This window comes from Hyla sarda, chromosome 8 (assembly GCF_029499605.1).
Source record: "Hyla sarda isolate aHylSar1 chromosome 8, aHylSar1.hap1, whole genome shotgun sequence".
NCBI lineage: Eukaryota > Metazoa > Chordata > Amphibia > Anura > Hylidae > Hyla > Hyla sarda.
The window spans coordinates 95,728,142-95,752,153 of record NC_079196.1 but is presented as its reverse complement, the minus strand read 5'-3'; the positions used below and the strand labels follow the sequence as shown (position 1 = coordinate 95,752,153).

The 24,012-nt window shown below is 41.8% G+C and overlaps 1 protein-coding gene across 5 annotated transcripts in view; it reads left to right on the top strand.

The window, feature by feature from the left end:
- The window catches only part of VPS8 (VPS8 subunit of CORVET complex), a 281,893-nt gene extending 266,800 nt beyond the window's left edge, over positions 1-15,093 (top strand). For all 5 annotated transcript variants that reach the window (XM_056535311.1, XM_056535309.1, XM_056535310.1 and 2 more), the window contains 2 exons: positions 7,417-7,497; positions 12,457-15,093. In XM_056535311.1, the coding sequence (XP_056391286.1) occupies positions 7,417-7,497; positions 12,457-12,603 (228 nt within the window). In that variant the 3' untranslated portion in view covers positions 12,604-15,093. The remainder of the gene's footprint in view (positions 1-7,416; positions 7,498-12,456) is intronic.
- Positions 15,094-24,012: the final 8,919 nt, after the last annotated feature.

Sequence of the window (24,012 nt, the reverse complement as noted above, 5' to 3'; positions counted from 1 at the left end):
AAAGAAGGATTCAAAAGGGAAGTGTTTGTATGATTGTTACTAAGCATGAAACTAGTCTTGTGTCATGCAAAGTGATCAAATTAGCCATACTGCTATGGCTCTGCTATAGAGTTGTATTGAGGGGGAATGTCAGCCGCCGTTTCGTGCGGTGGTCAACTCGCCCCCTTCCCGCGGGCTGTCGGGGCCCCATACAGGAGATCGTGGGGGGGCCCCAGCGGTCGGACCCCCCGCAATCTGAAACCTATCCCCTATCCTTAGGATATAGTTATAGTTCAGACATTTACCACGCAGCGATACCATATATGTTTATATGTCCCGGTGTTTAACACGGGGTCATGCCGTGATCCTGCATAACATCGGGTCGGTCCTGGCTGCTATTGATAGCCGGGACCCTGGGCTAATAGCGCGCGGCACAGATCATTGTGCCGCTCGCTATTAACCCTTCAGACGCGGCAATCAAAGTTGATTGCCACGTCGAAAATGAAAGTAAAAGCTTCCCGGCAGCTCAGTCGGGGTGATCGGGACTATCGCGATAAAATCGCGATGTCCCGATCAGCTAGGACGCAAGCGGAGGCCCCCTTATCTTGCTCCGTTGTGTCCGATCGGCGTTTGATTGCTCCAAGCCTGAGCTACAGGCTTGAGCAATCAACCCCCTATTACACTGATCCATGCAAAGATTTTCACTTTTATTTTCCATATCTTTATGGTTTACAAGTAAATAGTCCTTTAAAAAAAAAAGCATGACTAATAGAGTGCTGTATATTCCTGACATAACGTTTCAGGGACGGACCCCTTAATCATGCGCACCTGGCTAGGGAGGTGAAAGGTTTAAATACATTGCTATCATGATCGTGTCAGCTAGATAAATACAAATATCAAAAGTATATATATTTTTTTTAAAGAACCATATACTGATAAAATACCAGTGTCCCATGATCATACAGCAGTTCACAAGAACACGTTAGGTCACGCCCCCTCCCATAGACATGAATGGAGGGGGCTTGGCATGACGTCACATCCCCAGTCCCGGAAACCCAGAGGTTTCCGAAACTGGAGATTCAGCACCCTCATTAAATGCGGGTGCTGAAGGGAGATCGTGTGGAGGGGGGGGGGGGGGTCTCAGCAGCGGATAGGGGATAAAATATTTTGGCTCGGAATACCCCTTTAAATAAATTTTATTCTGTGGTTATACCATGACAAAATGTAGAAAAGTCCAATGGTTAAATATTTATGCAAGGCACTGTAGATAGGAGCAGAGTTGCTTCCCAAACAGTGAATACACCGCATTCTTCTTATGACTGGAACAGTGGGGTGTGGGGCATGCATTCATAATACTCTTGGAAAACTATGTTTCATTTACATAGGATATGCTATAAATGTTTGATTGATGCAGGTCCCACCTAAGGAACCTGCAAATATTTAGATATCCCATAAATGTTTGAGATAGGAATACCACTTTAATAAGACCCACATTAAAGGGGTACTCCTGTGGAAAGCTTTTTTTTTTTTTTTTTATCATCTGGATCCAGAAACAGATTTGTAAATTACTTCTATTGAAAAAAAATCTTAATCCTTCCAATGTTAGCTGCTGAATACTACTGAGGAAATTCTTTCTTTTTGGAACACAGTGCTCTCTGCTGACACCTCTGTCCATTTTAGTAACTGTCCTGAGCAGCATATGGACAGAGATGTCAGCAAATAGCACTGTGCTCGTGATGTCAGCTGAGAGCACTGTGCTCGTGATGTCAGCAGAGAGTTCTGTGTTCCAAAAGAAAATAATTTCCTCTGTAGTATTCAGCAGCTAATAAGTACTGGAAGTAATTTACAAATCTGTTTAACTTTCTGGCACCAGTTGATTTAAAAAAATAAATAAATACTTACAGAGGTTGTCCTACATTAAAAAATAGTAGGTTACCTTAAAAGTGCTGAAAATGCACTTACCTAGAGGATTTGTACTAAGAGCACAATACTCAACAGAGCCAAAAGAAGTACCCATTTCAGAGTCATGAATAGGTGGCAGTCAGCAGGTCATCCCAGGTGAACTGGGTTAAGGATCAGTCAGAAATTCCCCTCCTGTTCCTCTGGTTAGATAGAAACCAGGGACTACAATGTCAGTAAAGCTCCCAAGAGTAAATGCAAAGGTAAGTATTAGTTTCTTTCTTCTTTGTTGTAAGTACAGGTACAGAACAATGCATTTCAGATTTAGAAATCCCCTGATTAGGTAAGTGCCAGGTACGCACTTACTTGATGAAAGGTTCTTTCTGGATATAAAACATGCTTCAATAATCTGGTCCATTGTTTGTATCTTGCCCAAGACATAAGAGGTACATTTATGGCTTACTTTATCAAAATACAACACAGATTAGGGATGAACACAAATTCTACTGTACAGTGGTACTCCAGAATGGAGGGGGGGAGGGGGCAGGGTAAGCAAAATTTCCATTTTGTCAGGTAAAAAAAAAAAAATATAAACATCTACTTATCTCCCACGCTCCGCAGGTGCCTCTGTTGTCCCAGTGTGGTACCTGGTGCACGTTTCTTCCGGTTTCGCTGTGATCATTACGTCATGCTGCAGCTCAGGTCTTTTTTCTTGTGCTAAGGCTGTGGTGGGACATTGCTGCGGTCAGGGATTCGCTAAGCCGCAGCATTCCATCTTGACCATAGGGAATCCGGAAAAGGAGTGCACCTGGGACCACAATGAAACAACAGAGGTATTAGGGGAGCGGCGCGAGGTAAGTAGACATTTGTTGTTGTTGTTGTTTTTTATACCTGACTCAATCGGAATCTTGCTAAAAAAAACAATAACAAAACCCTAGTCTGGAGTAAAGGAGATATCTCATGGATAAAAACTTATCACCTATCTACAAGTTTAAGATGGGGGGGGGGAGAGGCTTGTAGGGTTGTCTGGTTGAAGCACCTCCCCTGGAGCGGCACGCCACGCCCCCTCCATATATATTTCTATGGGAGAGCGGTTCGGGGCTCCATACATGAGATCGTGGGAGGCCCCAGCGCTCGAACCCCCAGCGATAAGTTTTTATTGATGACACTACTCCTTTAACATGCTAACACAGCCAATGACTTGTTGTGGGATAGTCAATGCAGCTTTATCATACAGCAACGTCTTGTGCCTGTATGAGGAACACATAGATCCGCATGGACGCAAGTAGAAAAAGTGTGTCATTGAATTTTGATTCAGACTGTTACTATGCAACAGGCCCCATTGTAATATTTTGTAAAAGAATTGACAAAGAAGAGAATGGGGAAGAGACTGGAACATGGAATTTAGTTTTGTTTGGATTCCCCTTTCAAAAAGACCAATACTGTAGCAGCACAATCGCAATAAAAATCTGCCTATATATATAAAAGTCTATTGTGAGGCATGACTGTGAGTATTTGGGAAGGTTTTTAGAAGGTTTGTGGGAGTGATTGCTCTTGTTTTTACAAACAAAACAAAAATAAAAAAAATGGAAAAAAATCTGCCTGTGCATGAAAAGAAACAAAATTGTGACATTATCACAATCGATATTTGCTTCAAAAAGATATAAACAATTTGTTAACATCACGGTAGGACACATCCATGGGCTAAAGACAAAGATCATCACAATAGAACTTTTTCAGTGAATAAAGTCTAACACAATTTAACATAGAACACAGTCTGACAACATATAAATGCTATTTTGACATCATCCAAATAGAAAAAAAACACTATTTTGACAGGATCCCAACAGCACACCTTCAGAGACAAAGGACACATACTATTGTGTCATTTACATACATTTCTACCTGGAAATAATAATATGCACTATTGGAACTTCATCAAAACATAACACAACCTACCAATAGACAAAACACTTTTTGCAATTGATTTCTGCCTTAAAAGAGATCTCCGGTATAAAAAAACGTATCCTCTATCCTAAGCATAGGAAGGATAAGGTACAATCTCCTGTACAGGCCCTGGCCCTCCTTCTGAATGGGGCGTGTTCGACCAGCACATGAAGTGGCGGCCAACATGCTTTCCCATACGGGGCTCCGGCTCTCCCATAGACCTGCATTGAAGGGGTTTGTTGGACGGAGAGCCAGAGGCCTGTATGGGAGATTGCGGTGGATCCCAGTGGTCCAACCTCCACAATCTGAAACGTATCCCCTATCCTTAAAGTGAATGTGTCACCAAATGTTTTTCTTTTTTCTTTATTTTTTTTCTTTAGGTGAAATAATTTTTTTTCACAATTTTTTGTATATTTTTGGAAATAATTTTTTTTTTTTAAATGTACTTGTCACAAAATATGACAAATGTATTAATAACATATCTCCCACTGTTGACCAGCAGAGGGAGCTAACATTAGGAATCTGGTGAAAGCAAGGAACTTATAAAGGGAGTGCTGCAAATCTGGCCTCGCTTGTCTACCTTCCTCTTCTGTCTGTATGCAAAAGGAGAGGGGGAGGGGGTTTTGTAGTTTTTTCAATTCCACTGTCACCATTTTGTTGTGCCCCTCCTCCATGCTCTTTGCCTTCTGTCGACTCTTTCTTTCCCTGACTACTCCATTGACAGGTCACTGCTCCTCAGAAACTTCATTAAAAAAAACAAAATACATAAATAAAATGCTTTATCTTGATAGAACAATTTTATTTATTCATTTCCCTTTAAGATAGGGGATAAGTTTCTGGGTCCTGGAGTACTCCTTTAAAACAAAGACAACCACTATGGTGACATCATCACATTTCTCTTCCTTTTTTGTTGACCATGCATTGAGGGGGTTTGTTGGACGGAGAGCCAGAGGCCTGTATGGGAGATTGCGGTGGGTCCCAGTGGTCCAACTTCCACAATCTGAAACGTATCCCCTATCCTTAAAGGGAATGTGTCACCAAATGTTATTGTATCTGATTTTAAGAATCATGCATATAGAGAATATGCAGGTTATTGTAAGGCTATGCTTACATTGCCGTTGTGCTCCATCCCATTCTGGGTCAGCGGGTTCTGACAGATCCCATTGGTGTGAATGGGGTCCATCAGGGATCTGGTATTTTACCAGAGAAAAACAATAGGACATGCACTGTTTTTTTTTTCTACATTAAACTCCCATTGTTCCAACATAGCGGCCAGCAAAGCTCCATATACCGGAGCACGGCGGTAATGTGAACGAGCCCTAAGCTATTTCCATGATTGTGAATGAAATTCCTAGTTCTGTCTCTAAATGTGTCTGGAGTAGTCCTGAGAGTGGACTCTGGAACAAGGAAAAGGAAGGGGGGGAATTGACGAGTAACCATGACAACAGAGAAATTATATGTGTTGTTGAGGAAGAGAAGGCGCTAAGGTTTATAGTGGAAAATAGTTCAGAAGAAGTAATTACACGCTGAATTTTCACAGTGCTAGCAAGGGGGGCTCGGGGCTACTTAGATTGCCACCAGCCTGTGGATAAAAGGAACAGACTAAAGCCAGATAATTTACTATGTTTGCAGTAATATGAATGCTCACACAGTAATGTATCCGGGTTTGGCAATATTTACCCAAAATAAACTGGTTCCAGACTCAAATGGTGTCGTTCTCAGGCATTCTTTACAATGTTATCTCATTGCTTTTCATCTTGTATACAAGGTCTAGAAATGTCTGACTTAATATTACAATAAAACACAGTCAGGGTGCAGATAAGAATGCGTTCAGATTCTCAGCAACCAATATTGCGATAAATCCCCATAGGCTTGGATTTTTGTTTCCCCTATTGCAGTGGTCTCCAAACTTTCAGTGGTTGCAACCTATTGCAGTGGTCTCCACATATTTCAAAACTACAACTCCAAGTATGCCTGGACAGCCGTAGGCAGTAAAGGCCTGATGGGTGTTGTAGTTTTTGCAATATCTGGATGTTCAAAGTTTTGAGACCACTGACCTACTGCTTTTTCACATTAAGATTAAAAGCTGTAGCTGAATCCCCCATAGATATATATATATATATATATATATATATATATATATATATATATACAGTGGTCCCTCAAGTTACAATATTAATTGGTTCCAGGACGACCATTGTATGTTGAAACCATTGTATGTTGAGACCAGAACTCTATGGAAACCTGGTAATTGGTTCTGAAGCCCCCAAAATGTCATCCAAAAAATAGGAAAAAGTGAGAATTAAAGAAGAATAAGTAGATAACTAATATAGATAAAGCAAATCCTTACATAGAAAAGAAAGAAAGATCTGCTGGGAGCTGTAATCACTGTCTATGTCAGTGTTTCCCAAGCAGGGAGCCTCCAGCTATTGCAAAACTCCAACTCCAAGCATGCCCGGACAGCCAAAGGCTGTCCGGGCATGCTGGGAGTTGTAGTTTTACAACAGCTGGGGGCACCCTGCTTGGGAAACACTGGTCTATGTAGAGGACAGGAGCTTCTTCAGGGTCCTGTACAGTACATGCAATGTCCTAAAAAAGTAAAATGGAGTCGCCCTTACCTGGTGTCCAAAGGAGCAGGTAACCCTGGTACAGGTAAAGTGTACAGAACATGTAATACCTCCTGTATTACTGAAGCGTATGCACTGACTGATGTCTGGTAGGGGGCACTACCAGACATCAGTCAGTGCATACGCTTCAGTAATACAGGTGTTTTACCAGTAAATTGCCCATTCTGATTGGTCAGTTTTTCCGGCCATTGACACAATGCACACATCTGGATTGTCCGTAGCATTGTATGTTGAGTCTGGTTTCAACTTACAATGGTCCAGAAAAGACCATTGTATGTTGAGACTATTGTATGTTGAGGCCATTGTAGGTTGAGGGATCACTGTATATATATATATATATAAAATACATTTTTCCTTTTTTAAATTTGTTACATGTAAAAGTTTGTGGTTTGACTTCCATACTCAATTGCATTGCTTGTACAATGCTAGGACAGGGCGCTGCTTACAAGGCTTCCAAGTTGCGCTTTTTTCTTTTCTTTCTTTTTTTAAACACTGTAAACTATGCCAGCTCCCTTCTGTAGACCTGCACCATCTAAATGCTTAGGCACGCTCTACACTTTTAATTCATACTGGTGTAACCCTCAACAAGAAGCTAAATAGAGCAAAAACAGAGCAATTTTTTTATATTCACTCTTTAAAATTCACATTTTATTTACTTGAGCCTATAGAAAGTGTCATTTATGGTCCAGTGAGACTTTATGGGCATATGTAGATCTTGTGGAGACCCATTCACACTAGTGTTAAGTTCACACTGCAGAATTACGCTCGCAGAATTCAGCTCGCGGAATTCTGTGGTAATTCCGTAGTGTGAACGCACCCTTAGACAGAATGGAAATTGTAGGCTCCCTATAGTAGAATGTTGTTCACTTCATAATCCTTTCTGCTTTAGCTGTTTCTTGTTTTTTATGTAGAGCAGCAGCTGCTTTTTGTACTAATATTGAGTGATTTTGTTTTTTTTTTCCAGTCAAGCTCTGATTCCGTCCTCGACCCACAGCAGCTGCAGGCATTCAATGAACTCTGCCGTCTTTATAAAGGAACCTCACGGGTACAGTAACAAGTCTCTTGTCTGTTGGCTCCACTTGAGAGCCTCTCTGAGTACTCACAAGTGTCATGACTGGAAGTGCAAGGCACAAAATTCCCTTATCTATTTTCTAAAGTCTGTGCAAAGGCACTTTAAAAAAAAAAAAAATATATTATCAGATATAGCGGGACTGAATTTGTGATTGATCGGTTTGTTTTGTGCATGGTTATTACTTTATATTGATATAAAGAAAAAACTAGTAGGTTTACTTGCAGCCCTGTTTGATATTAGAGATCACATATTGTTAAATGACAATAAGTTATTCCACGTGACAAATTCAGTTCTGCTATATTTGTGTATGGAGAAATTCTTAAAGGGTACCTCTCATCAAATAAACTTTTGATATATTTTAGATTACCGTAATGAATGTTGAATAACTTTCCAATAGCATGTTAATGAAAAATATGCTTCTTTCTATTGTATTTTTCCCGATCAGTCCTGTCAGCAGACATTTCTGACTCATGCTGGAGTCCTAAACACTCAGAGCTGCCAGCCTGCTTTGTTCACAGCCAAACGGGCTGTGAACAAAGCAGGCTGGCAGCTCTGAGTGTTCTCCTTTGTGAACAAAGCAGACTGGCAGCTCGTAGTGTTTAGGACTCCAGCATGAGTCTGAAATGCTTGCTGCCAGGACTGGTAGGGAGACCCCTAGTGGTCATTTCTTCAAAGTGGAAAATTAAATAGAAAGAAGCATATTTTTTAATAACATGCAATTGTAAAGTTATTCTGCATACATTAATCTATAATATATCAAAAAGTTTTTTTGATGAGAGGTACCCTTTAAGGAGGTTTTTATAAGGATTCTAAATAAAAAGTATTGAACCAAGCATGCTATTTGCACTACACTTTCTGCTCTGGTGCGCTCATCAAAATTGAATACATTATTACATTATGCTATGTGTACCATGGTACTGCCTGCATACATGGAATTAGTTGTTTCAAAAGATTTATAAAAGCCTGCATGAGTTTGTTAAGTGTTGATAATGTAATCTTGGCACTGTCTTTGCTATCATTGAGCTCCTGACAGTTTCCTCCATGGTGCTCAGCTGTTTTTCATTTTCTCCAGAGCTGAGCTGTTTGCCCATAGTTCACACAGTTGCTTCTTTCCCTTTAGTTGTCTGGCCAATCACAGCAAAACACTTACTACTCTCTACTATACTAGAACATAGTATTGGTATAAGTGCACTGGACTGGTTAGGTTGGCACTGGACCAGGGGTTATTTAGTATGTGGGGGAAAGGGGGTTACTTGTGCACTGGGTTTGCAAGGTGCTGTAGAAGCAGAAATGCTAAATAATAGCACAGCAAGGAAGGGGTCACACTAAGCACTGAACTGCTGCTGAGATGAAAGGGAAGTCTTTGTTTACTTTACAGGGACAGTGTAGATCCTCTAGAGCAGTGGTCTTCAACCTGCGGACCTCCAGATGTTGCAAGACTACAATTCCCAGCATACCCGGACAGCCAACGGCTGTCCGGGCATGTTGGGAGTTGTAGTTTTGCAACATCTGGAGGTCCGCAGGTTGAAGACCACTGCTCTAGAGGCTCTTAGATTGCAGGTTCACAGCCCAGGCTTGCTCTCCCTCACTCTTTACATAGCAGTAGTGAAGCACTATCCCCACTTTCTGTCTTCCGTTCTGGCCTTTCTGTTACTAGAGAAATTCCCCTAACAACAATTAGTGAATGTAAGATTGCAAAGAAATTAGACACCTAGTGACCAAGACTGTTGAGTTTTTTTCAAGGGTAAAGACTATTTTTCAGTAAATTATGTTATTTACAAAAATTATTGCAGATCACCTAGGCTATCAAATGAAGGGAAGTTGTTTGAAACAACAGTGACCATTTTACGCACCAAGGCCATGTATGCAAACCTATCCAATCCATGTAGCGGGGCTTCCTGAATGTTTGTTCCAACAGAGTGGACAATGGTTGTTGACAGAATGTTCACCTTTCAGCACTTGGACCCCCGTAAATTTCAAGTCCTTATATTTAAACCACAAAGTGAACCAAAATAAGATAAATCAGAAAAACAATTGAAAAATGTTGTGTTTTTTTTCTTCACGTAATGTTTCTTAGTATAGTCATCTACAGTGCGTGACTCCTTTTGCTGAGATGAAGCAGAGCCATTTCTTTGTTAGCACTTATTTATTTGTGTGTGTATACATATGCATGAGTATGTATGTGCCTACATAATTACATATAAGTGTGTGAAGCCTGTGACTCTGACTTCACTGAGAATAAAATGTTGATTTTCAGCTGACAGGCCGCTTGCGATAATATATACCGTAGGTGGAATTAAAATCTGAGCAGCCAGATGACAGGTTCAATCTGTATACTTGTGTGAGCTCATGTTTTACTTTATTACTGCAATATTTGTGGACTAGCACACACCATTTCTCTCTCTACCTAGTAACTTAAATGGGCACTGTCATTTGGATAAACTTTTTATATACTGTAAACAATAACATTATGGCCCTCATTTACTAAGAGTGAAGTGTAGGTTTCGGGTTTTAATTCCCTACAATTTATTTTCCACTGTATTTACTAAGGTTTTCCTACATTTTGCACTTTTCCCTGCATTTTGCTTTTTTTACACATGCTCTGATCTGTCTGGTTTTCCTCAGCTCAAATCCACCACATTTTATGTATACGAAGTCTATATGTGAAAAGAAAAGACAGCAGAGCTTCTCATTGCGCAGTATTCTAAAGCTGTGACAAGTTGGTGGACAAATAAAATCCGCTCATCTGTTATTGTTGTGTAAGCAAGACACAACAACTTAAATCACTTTTTCAAGATATTATGCAGTGCAGCCACCGGGTGCCGGATAGGGATCCTCCAATCCTCCGGAATTTAACAGGATAAGGGATAGTCATACAAACAAAAAACCCAGGTCCAGGTGCAACTGCTTACTCCAGAAGAACGGAATGATGCTTGTATATATTTATCCATCAAAGTATTTATTGTAGCTCCATAAAATAGCCTAAACATAATGCGTTTCTAGGCATACAGCGCCCCTTCCTCAGATGTATAAAATGGCAATGAGAGCAAACAGAAAATCCAGAACTTTATATGGTCTCAAGGGGGCGGTACCCTAGTGACCACACAGCACATGGTCTCAAGGGGGTAGTACCCTAGTGACCTCAAAGCACACATGACCCATAGTGGGTGGTAAACAAAATAACATTGCTAAGTATAACATGCAATAACAGAATAGCCATTATATATATATATATATATATATATATATATATATATATATATATATATATATAAAGCGCATACCCTATATCTGATGCGCTATATATATATATATAATGGCTATTCTGTTATTGCATGTTATATTTAGCAATGTTTTTTTGTTTACCACCCACTATGCGTCATGTGTGCTGCGAGGTCACTAGGGTACTACCCCCTTGAGACCATGTGCTGTGAGGTCACTAGGGTACCGCCCCCTTGAGACCATATAAAGTTCTGGATTTTCTGTTTGTTCTCATTGCCATTTTATACATCTGAGGAAGGGGCGCTGTATGCCCAGAAACGCGTTATGTTTTGGCTATTTTATGGAGCTACAATAAATACTTTGATGGAGAAATATATACAAGCATCATTCCGTTCTTCTGGAGTAAGCAGTTGCGCCTGGACCTGGGTTTTTTGTTTGTATGACTATCCCTTACCACATTTTATGTGGAAACCTTAGTAAATATGTTGGGTTTTTGTGAAAATGTCAGGTACACGCCCCTTTTAGGAAGCCACGCCTTTTTTCAGGTTTTCTTAGCAAAATGGAGAGTTATTCTGGGTTTTTTCAATTCTGGCGCACATTCTGGCGCAGACAGAATTTCTGACGCGATGCGACAGAATCTGGCGCACAACCCAACAAAACATGTGGGGTTTGCAATAGTAAATGAGGGCCTATATGTATCTTTGTAATATACATTGGTAAAAAAAAAAAGTGTGTATTTTTGGGTGCAAAAATGCACCATACTTCTTACCATAAGGGGTCCCTCCACTGTCCAGAACACTGTCTTGTTCATACAGCTATTGCCTGTCGCTCTCAGCTGGCAGCTGTGCCAAGACAAAATACAGGAAGTCAGGGTGGGACAAGCAGGGCTCTGTGAATGCTCCCAGCTGGTCAATCAGACTGCTCTGTGAGAAGGAAGGAAATTCCCACATGAGATATGAAGGCAAGTGGCATGCTTACCGAAGGGAACACTCCTTCCTCCTTAGAGAACTGCATGCAGTGTGAACAGCATAAAGAAGGAAATTAGGAGCCATAAGAGGATAAAAACCAGGATTTAAGCACACATAAAGGATCAGCACCAGTTAAAGAGTAGGCCTGTAGAATTATTGTTTTTATTTATTGACAGGTACACTTTAAGGCCAGGCCTGAAACATAGTTGATAGGGTATTAAAGGGGTACTCCGTTCCCTTGTTTTCGGAGCTCCACTCCCCAGCGTCCGGAAGTTATTGTTCCGAACGATGTGTGTGCCGGCTTCCGTGTTCAGGGCTGCCCCTCGTGACGTCATGCCCGCCCCCTCGTGACACCCCCTTCCCATAGACTTTCGTTGAGGAGGCGGGCGGGACGTCACGAGTGGGCGGGAATGACGTCACGAGGATGCCCGCACACACATCGTTCGGGACAATAACTTCCGGACGCTGGGGAGCGGAGCTCCGAAAGCAAGGGAAAGGAGTACCCCTTTAAGCACGATATAGCAAGCACACTAGTGAGAATGGTTGCACCAGAGAGCATAGAGAGCTAGATGAAACCAGTTCTCACTCCCAGCTATCCTATGCATAGGAGCACAGTGCAAAATTAAAAAAAATATATATTTAACTAATGCGTACGGAACTTTACAAGTATTTTTTTTATTATCTGAATGTGCATCCTATTAACTCTGTCTTTGTTGCTGTTGTTTTCCTCTCTGTTTTGCAGCTGGCTCTGCTGACTGAGCTATGTCGCTCTCAAAGCCCAGAAAAATCTTCTGCCTATAACCCTTATGGAGGGGTTTCCTCAAGCAGCGTTTTTCAGAATGAGAACTTCCAGTTGCATCTAGCACCCCCTCCCATTGTTGATGATTAGTTCTGAAACTCTTCTGCTTGTTACACTCCAGGCCAGAGTTTCCCAACCAGGGTGCCTCCAGCTGTGGCCAAACTACAACTCCCAGCATGCCCGGACAGCCAAAGGCTGTCCGGGAATGCTGGGAGTTGTAGTTTGGCCACAGCTGGAGGCACCCTGGTTGGGAAACACTGCTCCAGGCAGTGGACGTCCATGTCACCTCCAGTCATCTCCAACTGCACATGACGTTCAGCCAGCACTGAAAACCTGAACTGTGAAGAAGCCGTGTATCCCATTTATTTATACATGTATGTTTGAAGCAAACACTAATACACAACATCTTTCTCATAAATCATTTTGCTTCTGTGTTTCTGGATATATCATAGTACAATGTAATCCTACAGTAATGTTGTACTTACCGGCATCACCGCTGTGGCCAGTTATTGGATATAACAATCACATCTTCGCTGCTGCAATGTAAACAGATGCTGGAGCCATGAGGGATTTAGCAGGTGAGTTACTGTAACATTTATTTAGCAGCCAGATATCTAGCAGGTTGGCAACCCTTTTGTTAACCATTGATGAGCTGCCCTAGTTACTGGTGCCCAGTATTAATGCCCTTTTAGTAGTTTGATTATCTGGTCTGTAGTGTTCAATGGATTGTTGCCAGAAATCCCTTGTGGCCTATACATTGATGCTTCCCTATACTGTTGGTAGTTCCAGCACCAAAGGTAGTAGTAATACGTCACACTTATATTTCACATCCTAAAACTTGGTTAACCGAACAGACTGTTAAGGAAATGCTCTTATTCTCAGCTGCTAGTAAGAACAGTCCCCGCTCTAAGCATGTCAGCAGTCTTTTTGTTTTAACCAGGATTTAGGATGTGAGAAATAAAAGTGACAATGTGTACCCGTCAGATCCAACAATTTTCTTTTTTTAATATAACACTCAGTACCTAATCCTGATCATGTACATCTAATTTTTGTATGTCTAGCACCTTTATTTATTTTTTATTACACTATTAATTTAGCTCTCTAGTCTGAATTCCTCTCAAAGGGATGGGAGTGGCTTCACTGTGCAGGTCTCCGCCCCCTCCCTCAGTATCCTTTCTGCTCACATCTCCCCTAGCATTAGCAAAACTACAACTCCCAGCTTGTCCTCACTGACAGTAGCGGGACACAAGCTGACAGCGGGAGGATTTTTCCTCCAGCTGTGAGCCCTGCACTCACAGCTGTCAATGAAGGAAGTGTGTCCATGACATAGGTGATGACGCATGGACACAGCAGGACTAATATGTGTCCAAGCAGGCAGGGGGGACAGTTGTTTGACTGGCTTTTTAAGTATGAAATACTAAAAGTTTTCTAATAAAAGCAATTGCAAAACCTCTTAGTTTTGCATGCTTTACAACATATCAAAAGTTTTTGTATCTGACAGTGTCCATTTAAATACTACTTTTGGTGCTGGAAATACTGACTGTTTCTTGATTCAATATTTAAATCTACTTCATGCAATGCTTCAAGATTCTACAGCTGGGATCCTCGATATGAGTTCCCTTCATTGGTTAGCTGATTCTTCAGATTTCTTTCTGTGGATTTTGTTCTAGTAAGTCAATGATGAAATCAGCTGCAAAAAAGGTACATACAGTAAATATGTAATTTATTACATATATGCTTGTGGGTAGAAAACACTTAAAGGGGTTATCCAGGAAAAAAATGTTTTCTAAATATCAACTAGCTCCAGAAAGTTAAACAGATTTGTAAATTACTTCTATTAAAAAATCTTAATCCTTTTTGTACATATGAGCTGCTGAAGTTGAGTTGTTCTTTTCTGTCTAAGTGCTCTTTGATGACACCTGTCTCGGGAACTGTCCAGAGTGGAAGCAAATCCCCATAGCAAACCTCTTCTACTCTGTGCAGTTCCCGAGACAAGCAGAGATGTCAGCATAGAGCACTGCTGCCGGACAGAAAAGAAGAACTCAACTTCAGCAGTTAATTATTGGAAGGATTAAGATTTTGTAATAGAAGTAATTTACAAATCTGTTTAACTTTCTGGAGCTAGTTGATATGGAATACCCTTTGACATATCCTAACCCATACAATTGATTTTTTTCAATTTTTAATACTATAGAAAATATTTTACCATTTGATTTGGTAATCAATTAGATCAAACCATATATTTTATTTACCATAGATTCACCATTTTTCTAGTTAAAGTGCTATAAATTGACTTATTTTTCAAAAATGCTGCAGAATGTGTTAACTTGCCTACCTAGAGAGAGCAGGCCTGAACAGATGCTCACAGTGTCCCTGCCTGTCCTCTGGAATGTACAGGAGAGAGAGTCACAATATGATGTTTTCATGAAGGGTAAATTAATTTTGAATTATGCTCGAATGCGCCAAGATGCCATGTGAGTAGACAATATTGTGAACTGGAACATAACCTGTCTAACAGAGGCAAATGGACAGTTTGCTGGACACTACCCAATCGAACAATAAAATAACCAAATAACCAGATGTTTTACAAAGTTTCATTTTTTTGGCTTTGCTATGGTATGTAAATTTTGCTTCAAGACACAGCATGCCTGTGAATAGGGAGACTAAAGGGGAGTTCACATCCATTTGTCCTCTTGGTCAGGTCCAAAAGATGAAGAAAATACAACGCCCTATAGGTCAGGTCACATTTACTTGTTCATACTTGTGTTTTTTCTATATACGCAGTCGACAGCATACAGGACTCACGCATAAGCACCACTCCACCCACATTGATCATGGGCCTCCTCCTCTCCACAGTGCTCTGCACACCCAAGAGCATATAAGTCCACAGCAGCAATAACGTTTCCGGCAAGGCAAAAGAACAATGTGTGGCACTCGCCATTAGCAGTTGAAACTGAACTTTGTTTTCCACAAATGGTTAAGATGCTGATAGAGAGATGGCTGTTTCATGAAGTACTCCACTTCCTCTGGCCCAAGTAAGAGCAGAGCACAGCTTAAAGGGGTATTTCAGGATTTTTGTTATTTGACTATGCTACAGGGGCTGTGAAGTTAGTGTAGTTCATAATATAGTGTCTGTACCTGTGTGTGACAGTTTTCTCACAATTAGTTTGGGATTTTCACCCCAATATTTATTTTTAACAGCATACAAAATGACTGTTGTCTCAGATTTTTCCCAGGTTGCAATGCGGCCGAGACCTGACTCACTAGTCGGCTGATGACAGGGAGCCTGTATGCTTCAATGGGTGGAGGGATCAATCTGCAACTAATGCAACAGCTGGAGGCACCCTGATTGAAAACCACTGGTCTTTTGAATGGATGCAGTTCATTTATTTTTCAATGGGATTTGTAGGCAAAGAAGAAAACTCAAAAAGGAAATGCCAGTTCACAAAAAGCTAGCCACAGTGTTATGGTAATCTCACAACATAGCCATTTAGCCCCAAGACAAGCGCAGATCCTTCCTAAGCATGTCCATTACTGTCTAGCAGGTAGGTACTAAAATCAACTTATGGTGGATAACCCATTTAAACGATTGTCACTCTTTAATTGTCTTAGCCATGAATGAAAAATAAAATGTTACTGCTTCTGGTGAGCGCTGCACATCGTTTTTCTGCCCTCTCTCCCCTACTTTTAGTCATCAGCAATTCACTGCTTAAACCAGGGGTGCTTTAGTGATGAAATCCCTGCCTTGCTGTATTCCTTCTACAGTTTGTTTTTTCTGCTCACATAGCACCACACACAGACACACACACACACAGCACATTACTATAGATGGCATTTGTGTGTGTAAGTCTTCCACGAGCATAGTGCCAGCCTGTTTAGTCCAGTGTACTTTCTTCAGCACAAATGTCATTGCATATTAGAAAGGAGGAGGACTTGTAAGTAGATGCTATCCTATGATTGGCCAGATAATTAAGGCAAAGGAAGTCCACATGTACTACTGGCAACCATCCCATCTGTGTTTCCACCCCCTGAAATGTAGAGAATGAGCAATAACTGTACACCATGGATGGGATTCTCAGTGGCTTGAAAAAAAAAACAGTTAGCGCCCCTTAACCACTTTGTCACTACTTTGAAGGGTTAATCTACCAAAACCAGGCTGGTGTTTAAAAACTTTGTTGAAAGTACTTCACAGTGTTTGGTTTAAATTTTGTGACTTACCAGGGTATACAGTAGAGTATATATAAAATACAAAAACTGTACCCGCCAGAATATTGCAATTTTTTGCTACTACTCATAATTTAAATATATATTGTGCATATAGCAATTTGCTGTGCACCCATTGTTTTTCTTACAAACTGATAGTATCAGGTCACAGTTCGTTTTAATACTGTACAAAAGCTTTGGTATTTACAGCCAGGATCTCACAGGCCCCATTATTTTGATGAATGTGGTAATGTTCCCACCCTAGAGAGACACCAATTTGTAGATACCTAACTTATAATGCGTGGAAGAATGACTGCAGGGTAGGAGATGCTGTGAGGGAGTCATAGTATACACTTAATACAAACAGAGCATTTAATGACTTGATCCTTGAATTCCAAGAATTAAATCAAGTGTGTCCACATAGCGGGTATGAGTAGACAAGCAAATGTGTCCTCCGGAACACAATGGGGGGTGGGGGTGGGGGGGTTATTTACTAACTGGCGTTGACCAGCAAAATTGCCCATGCATTGTGTTTTTGTTTCACTTATCATCGGATTCAGGTCTGGGGAACGTTCGGGCCAGTCCATAGCATCAATGCCTTACTCTTGCAGGAACTGCTGACACACTTCAGGCACATGAGGTCTAGCATTGTTTTGCATTATTAGGAACCCAGGACAAATAGCACCAGCATATGGTCTCACAAGGGGTCTGAGGATTTCATCTCGGTACCTAAGGGCAGTCAGGCTACCTCTGGCAAGCACAATGAGGGTTGTGCGACCCCCCAAAGAAATGCCACCCCACACCATTACTGACCCACCGCCAAATTGGTCATGCTGGAGGATGTTGCAGGCAGCAGGTTTTCCACGGTGTCTCAAGACTGTCATGTCTGTCACATCAGTGTGAACTTGCTTTCATCTGTGAAGAGCACAGGGCGCCAGTGACAAATTTTCCAATCTTGGTGTTCTCTGGCAAATGCCAAACATCCTGCACGGTGTTGGGATGTAAGCACAAACCCCACCTGTGGATGTTGGGCCCTCATACCACCCTCATGGAGTCTGTTTCTGACCATTTGAGTGGACACATGCACATTTGTGGCCTGCTGGAGGTCATTTTGCAGGGCTCTGGCAGTGCTCCTCTTTGCACAAAGGCAGAGGTAGCGGTCCTGCTGCTGGGTTGTTGCCCTCCTACAACCTCCTCTATGTCTCCTTATGTACTGGCCTGTCTTCTGGTAGTGTCACCATGCTCTGGACACTACGCTGACAGACACAGCAACCCTTGCCACAGCTCGCATTGATGTGCCATCCTGGATGAGCTGCACTACCGAAGCCACTTGTGTAGGTTGTAGAATCCGTCTCATTCTACCACTAGAGTGAAAGCACCACCAGCATTCAAAAGTGACCAAAACATCAGCCAGGAAGCATAGGAACTGAGAAGTGGTCTCTCGTCACCACCTGCAGAACTGCTCCTTTATTAGGGTGTCTTGCTAATTGCCTATAATTTCCACCTGTTGTCTGTTCCATTTGCACAACAGCATGTGGCATTGATTGTCAATCAGTGTTGCTTCCTGAGTAGACAGTGTGATTTCACAGAAGTGTGATTGATTTGGAGTTACATTGTGATGTTTAAGTGTTTTACTTTTATTTTTTTTAGCAGTGTATAACTGTGCAATGTGAAGTATCTGAGCACATACCCTGTTTCTCTCCAGGCTGGAAGTCGAGGAGATTTTATCACACTGATGACTAGCGTCTACCGTAGATGACACTTCATACTTCTTTCTCCCCAGCTTAGAGAGCTGACAACTTCAGTGTGCAGTGTTTGAGTGTCCCTGATTGGTTGGAGGGCAACCCCCCCCCCCACCCACACTGCTCACTCTCACAGCAGCCCCTCCCTGCAGCTCACACAGGAAACAAGCCCAGCAGGATTTTCAAAGGATGTTTATGTGGACTATGGGGTCTGATTTTGAAACATATTAGCTAGAATGCCTTGTGGAGTCATAGTGAGCTTATATATATAACTTATTTAAGTATTTTTTTTGACCACTTTTGGCTGGATATCGCCTTTAACTCCTCTCCTTGCACTTTCCATATATTTCAAGACCTTAAGCGTCAAATATCCGTTTTTTTGGGGGTTTTTTTCACGCACCAAGGGTATAGGTGCACTCTTTGACTAGCCCGGTCTCTTTGAGGTTCATACAGAGAGCCATTCCGGTATCCTTGTTATATATAATTTTTTTTTTTTTTAAAGCTGTTGACCGACATAAAACTAGCAAAATAAGTGCCTGTAGACAAGGAAGGAGATGATAGTAATGGCATACTGCACACTGTTTCATTCAATGGCTAATACACTGCTCAAATGAAGGGAACACCTAGTCATTCACACTTCTGTGAAATCACACTGTCCACTCAGGAAGCAACACTGAATGACAATCAATTTCACATTCTTGCTGTGTCTGTCAGCTTAGTGTACAAAGCCTGGAGGCACTACCAGGAGACAGGCCAGTAAATCAGGAGACATGAAGGAGGCCGTAGGAGGGCAACAACCCAGCAGCAGGATCGCTACCTCTGCCTTTGTGCAAGGAGGACGACTGCCAGAGCCCTGCAAAATGACCTCCAGCAGGCCACAAATGTTCATGTGTCCCCTCAAACGGTCAGAAACAGACTCCATGAGGGTGGTATGAGGGCCCGACGTCCACAGGTGGGGGTTGTGCTTACAGCCCAATAAGGTGCAGGACGTTTGGCATTTGACAGAGAACACCAAGATTGGCAAATTCGCCACTGGCGCGCTGCACTCTTCACAGATGAAAGCAGGTTCACACTGAGCACGTGACAGACGTGGCAGAGTCTGGAGACGTTGTGGAAAATGTTCTGCTGCCTGCAACATCCTCCAGCATGACCGGTTTGGCGGTGGGTCAGTAATGGTATGGGGTGGCATTTCTTTGAGGGGCTGCACAGCCCTCCATGTGCTTCCCAGAGATTAGATACCGAGATGAGATCCTCAGACCTTGTGAGACAATATGCAGGTGCGGTTGGCCCCGGGTTCCTTCTAATGCAAGACACAGCTAGACCTCATGTGGCTGGAGTATGTCAGCTATGGACTGGCCCGCCCGTTCCCCAGACCTGAATCTGATTGAGCACATCTGGGACATCATGTCTCGCTCCATCCACCAATGCCACGTTGCTCCAGGTCTGGGAGGACATCTCTCAGGAAACCTTCCCCCACCTCATCAGGAGCATGCTCAGGTGATGTAGAGAAGTCATATGGGCGGCACGTGGAGGCCACACACACTACTGAGCCTCATTTTGATTTGTTTTAAGGACATTACATCAAAGTAGGATCAGCCTGTAGGGGGGTTTTCCCCTTTTGATTTTGAGTGTGACTCAATATCCAGACCTCCATGGGTTGATAAATTTGATTTCCATTGATAATTTTTGTGTGATTTTGTTGTCAGCACATTCAACTACCGTATGTAAAAACGTAAGTATTTCATACGATTAGTTAATTCATTCAGATCTAGGATGTGTTTTCTTAGTGTTCCCTTTATGTTTTTTGAGCAGTGTATTTTGGTGGAAGTGGCGGGTTAGTGTCCTCTTTACTTTTACTGTGGCAGCTATCTTGTTTTTCCTTATCTACCCACCTCCTCCCTACAGATATGGCAAGAGAGTAAACAGTGGAGCCAGTGAGAGAGAGAGTTGTGCAACCAAAAGCTTTGCAGTGCTGATCACATGTGCCTATACAACCTTTCCCTATAATATCCGCATGGTCTGGCCAGCTACTTAGTGCAGCGCCTAGTTGGGAGCACTATGAACAAAGCAGGACATACACCAACCTCCCAGGACAGCATGACAGTACCTGAAATCCAGGACAGTCCAGCTGGGTCCAGGACAGTTGGAAGATGTGTTACAGTACAGTTAAATCCAGAGTCTAATTGTAGTCATTTGGCCAGAGCCACCATGGAGACTTCTTTGATCCACTATTTGTGACCGCTCCCCATGATTCACTCTCTTCCACACACTATGCCCCATGCAACCATCTGGTACACGAACTGCTTTCCTTCCACCATCTCACACAGACCATCTTTGGACCTCACCTACTTTGTCACATACAATTTCCCTAAATATTGCTGCATCATGATAATAATGGTTTGAGAAACCATTCAAGTTCAAGGTGTTGACTTGGCCACAGAGTTCTGCAGATGGCAATCCGATTGACCATTAGTGAGATGTGCTGGTAAAAGAAAAAATAAACCTATTCAAAGAAGTCACATCCTGCAACATACCAAACTCTAGGGATCTGATGCTTATAACTTGGCATCAGATACCACAGGACACTTTTAGAGATCATAAGGAGTCCAAGCCTTGTATTCGTGGCATAAGGGGTAATACACAATCTTGTTATGGTGGATTGTTGTTTATTTGTGAATACATTTTCAAAAATGCAGCCGAACAGTAAAGGAACAGGAGGCATTTGGCAGATTTCAAACCTTACAACTTATCTTAACCAAAACTACTGAACAATAAGTTCTAAAAATATCATTACATAAGAATATTAATCTTTATAGGAAGGAGCCCTGTTTTCCAGTGCCTTTTGTAACCCTTTATTTTTAACAGATAATGGGAGGGAGGGGGTGACTGTGGGGTTCCACTTTCTCCATAGTTCTGAATGTAGGTTAATCCAGTATTACATCTGTACAGTCCGTTTATGTTTTTAATATCCAGGAATCCTGCCACTCTGTGAATCGCCGCTTTACTTAAGGCTCAGTTAATCCCAGTGTGAGGCAATTCCATTTTTAAAGATTTCATTAATGCGTATAATTCATTGAGCAATTTATCCTGTTTTGGCCACATATATAGAACTGGGACAGTACTGCGGACCTTCCCAATATTACCAGTGAACTTTACTGGTGCACGGCTGGTGAAATCTACTTATTTCAGTAGAGCAGTTTCTATTTCTATTATGTTCTCATTATTCTTACAGTAAAGCTTCATTTACAGTGCTTAGTTGTCTATCAGTGTTTGGTTGGACTGGTCTGAGACTGTGATGTGAAGTCATTTTGTTTGCCCTATTTTTTCTTAATTAATAATTTGTTGAGTTCTTTAGACTAACGCTCCAGAAAACTTTGCTGCACAATAAATTCTGGAAAATAATTGTGGGATCAGAATGCTCACTACACTTTATAGTAAATGCCCTCAAGATATGAAAGTTTTTTAACTGGGGTCATATTTTGTGGGTTTCTTTTAATATTTCACTTCACTTTTGTAGCTTTTTTTATTATTTCACTTCAGAGTCTATGCTGGGGAGGTGGTCACTAAGGATCACGAGAATGCATAGCAACTGAATGGGTTTTTTAGCTCTGTATATAAAAAAGAAGATGGAGGAGCTAATGTAGGCCGTACCATGTAATACCAGGTATTGTTTCATATTCCTAAGTTACATCCTATATTAGAATGTAACTCAAGAACTGCACATACCATTCTACTGGTGGGGTCACGAGGGGACATTTATCATTATATATACACCGTTTTCACTATCTATATTGCTTAATTTTTTTGCCCAATTCTGTGTTTTGCGTGGTTTTTTTACATACTTTTTGAGACTTTTTTTTTGCATACTTTAGAACCACCTCCAATTATTTCATCTTTTTGCCATAGACTGACTATTATACTACAGTGTGTGACAAATATTAACTAAACTTGATGATTTTTTATTTTTTCATATGCTTTTAGTTTTTTCCAATATTTTTTTTCCTTTTAAGACACATACAATTATAGTTTAAGATTTTCAAAGCACTTCTTCACATAACCACCTCGTTTCTTTTTTGTAAAGGATGAAGCCTGTGAGGGTCCAGGGAGACCAGAGGAAGCAACCTCTGAAGGGAATTCCCAAGCATTATGGTCAGCCATAACACATACCTGGGTAGGAAAGTAATATGGAAAAAAAAATTAGCCTAGAAACATGTAAAAAAAATTTAACATAAGGCAACTTGGAAATATATGTAGGCACTAATTCGGGAGCATAGGAGGGAAGTCAGAATTCTGTGGGCCCACCGTGGGAGAATGCCACAGGTCTGTGAAGAGCAGCTCTGTGAAGTGTGACGTAGAGAAGGAGTGCACGGTAGAGCAAGGGGGGGCGTTTCTATATTTGCGCAAAATTTATCAAAGGATGTGAGCATTTTTTGTAAATTTTTCACAAAAGTGTAAATTAAACAGGCAGTGTAAAGGAGTAGATCTGTGTCTACAATAGACACCTAATGATAAATGTCCCCCACTGTGTACAATTGGATTACTTATTCTGTACAGGGGACTAGATCAGGGGTTCTTAACCAGAGGTACGTGTACCCCTAGGGTTACTCCAGGGGTTATGCGGGGGTACGGCAATTCGCTGACAAATGCCACCCATGCATTGGCCAGTATTTGGCAGAGCAGAGATCGGAAGCCACAGTTGCTGCGGCAGCTCACTATATTGTACCACAGCTGGAGCTGCGGGCCTGACGTGTGACATCCCTAATGTTGCGCAGAGGTGCCAGCACAGTACAGAAGGACGTCACCTGTCAGTGCGGCCCTCCGACTCCCGCTGAACAGGATAGACACAGGCCTGGTAATCATGTTAAACTAAGTTTAACACCGCAGTACGGGAGGGTGTTATTGTATGTATCTCATATATTGGCCCAGGGGGATCGGAGGGGGGGGAATAATGGCACAAGGGGATCAAGATGGAGGGGGGGGTAATGGCAAAAGGGGTCAGAGGGAGGGGGGAATAATGGCCCGAGGGCATTAATATGGAGTGGGGGGGGGGTAATCATCCCCCCCCCCACTTCATCTTAATCCCCTTGTGCCATTATTATCCCCTCCCTCTGATTCCCTTTTGCCATTATCCGATTATGGCAAAAGGGGATCAGAGGGAGGGGGGAATAATGGCACGAGGGGATTAATTATCACATTAGTATCGCATTAGAAAGGTAAGCACATGCCATTATGAAAATTAAGTACTTTTATTACTTATTTTGTCTGTGGGTCCCCCTAGTGCGTAAGTTCGCGTGGAACTTAAGCACGAGGGGTACCCACGGACATACTTTCACCCTTTCGTGGTACAGTCGCGAAAAAGGTTGAGAACCACTGGACTAGATTGTAATGTACAGTCATGGCCGTAAATGTTGGCACCCCTGAAATATTTCAAGAAAATTAAGTATTTCTCACTGAAAAGGATTGCAGTAATGCATGTTTTGCTAAACACATGTTTATTCCCTTTGTGTGTATTGGAACTAAACCAAAAAAGGGAGGGAAAAAAGCTAATTGAACA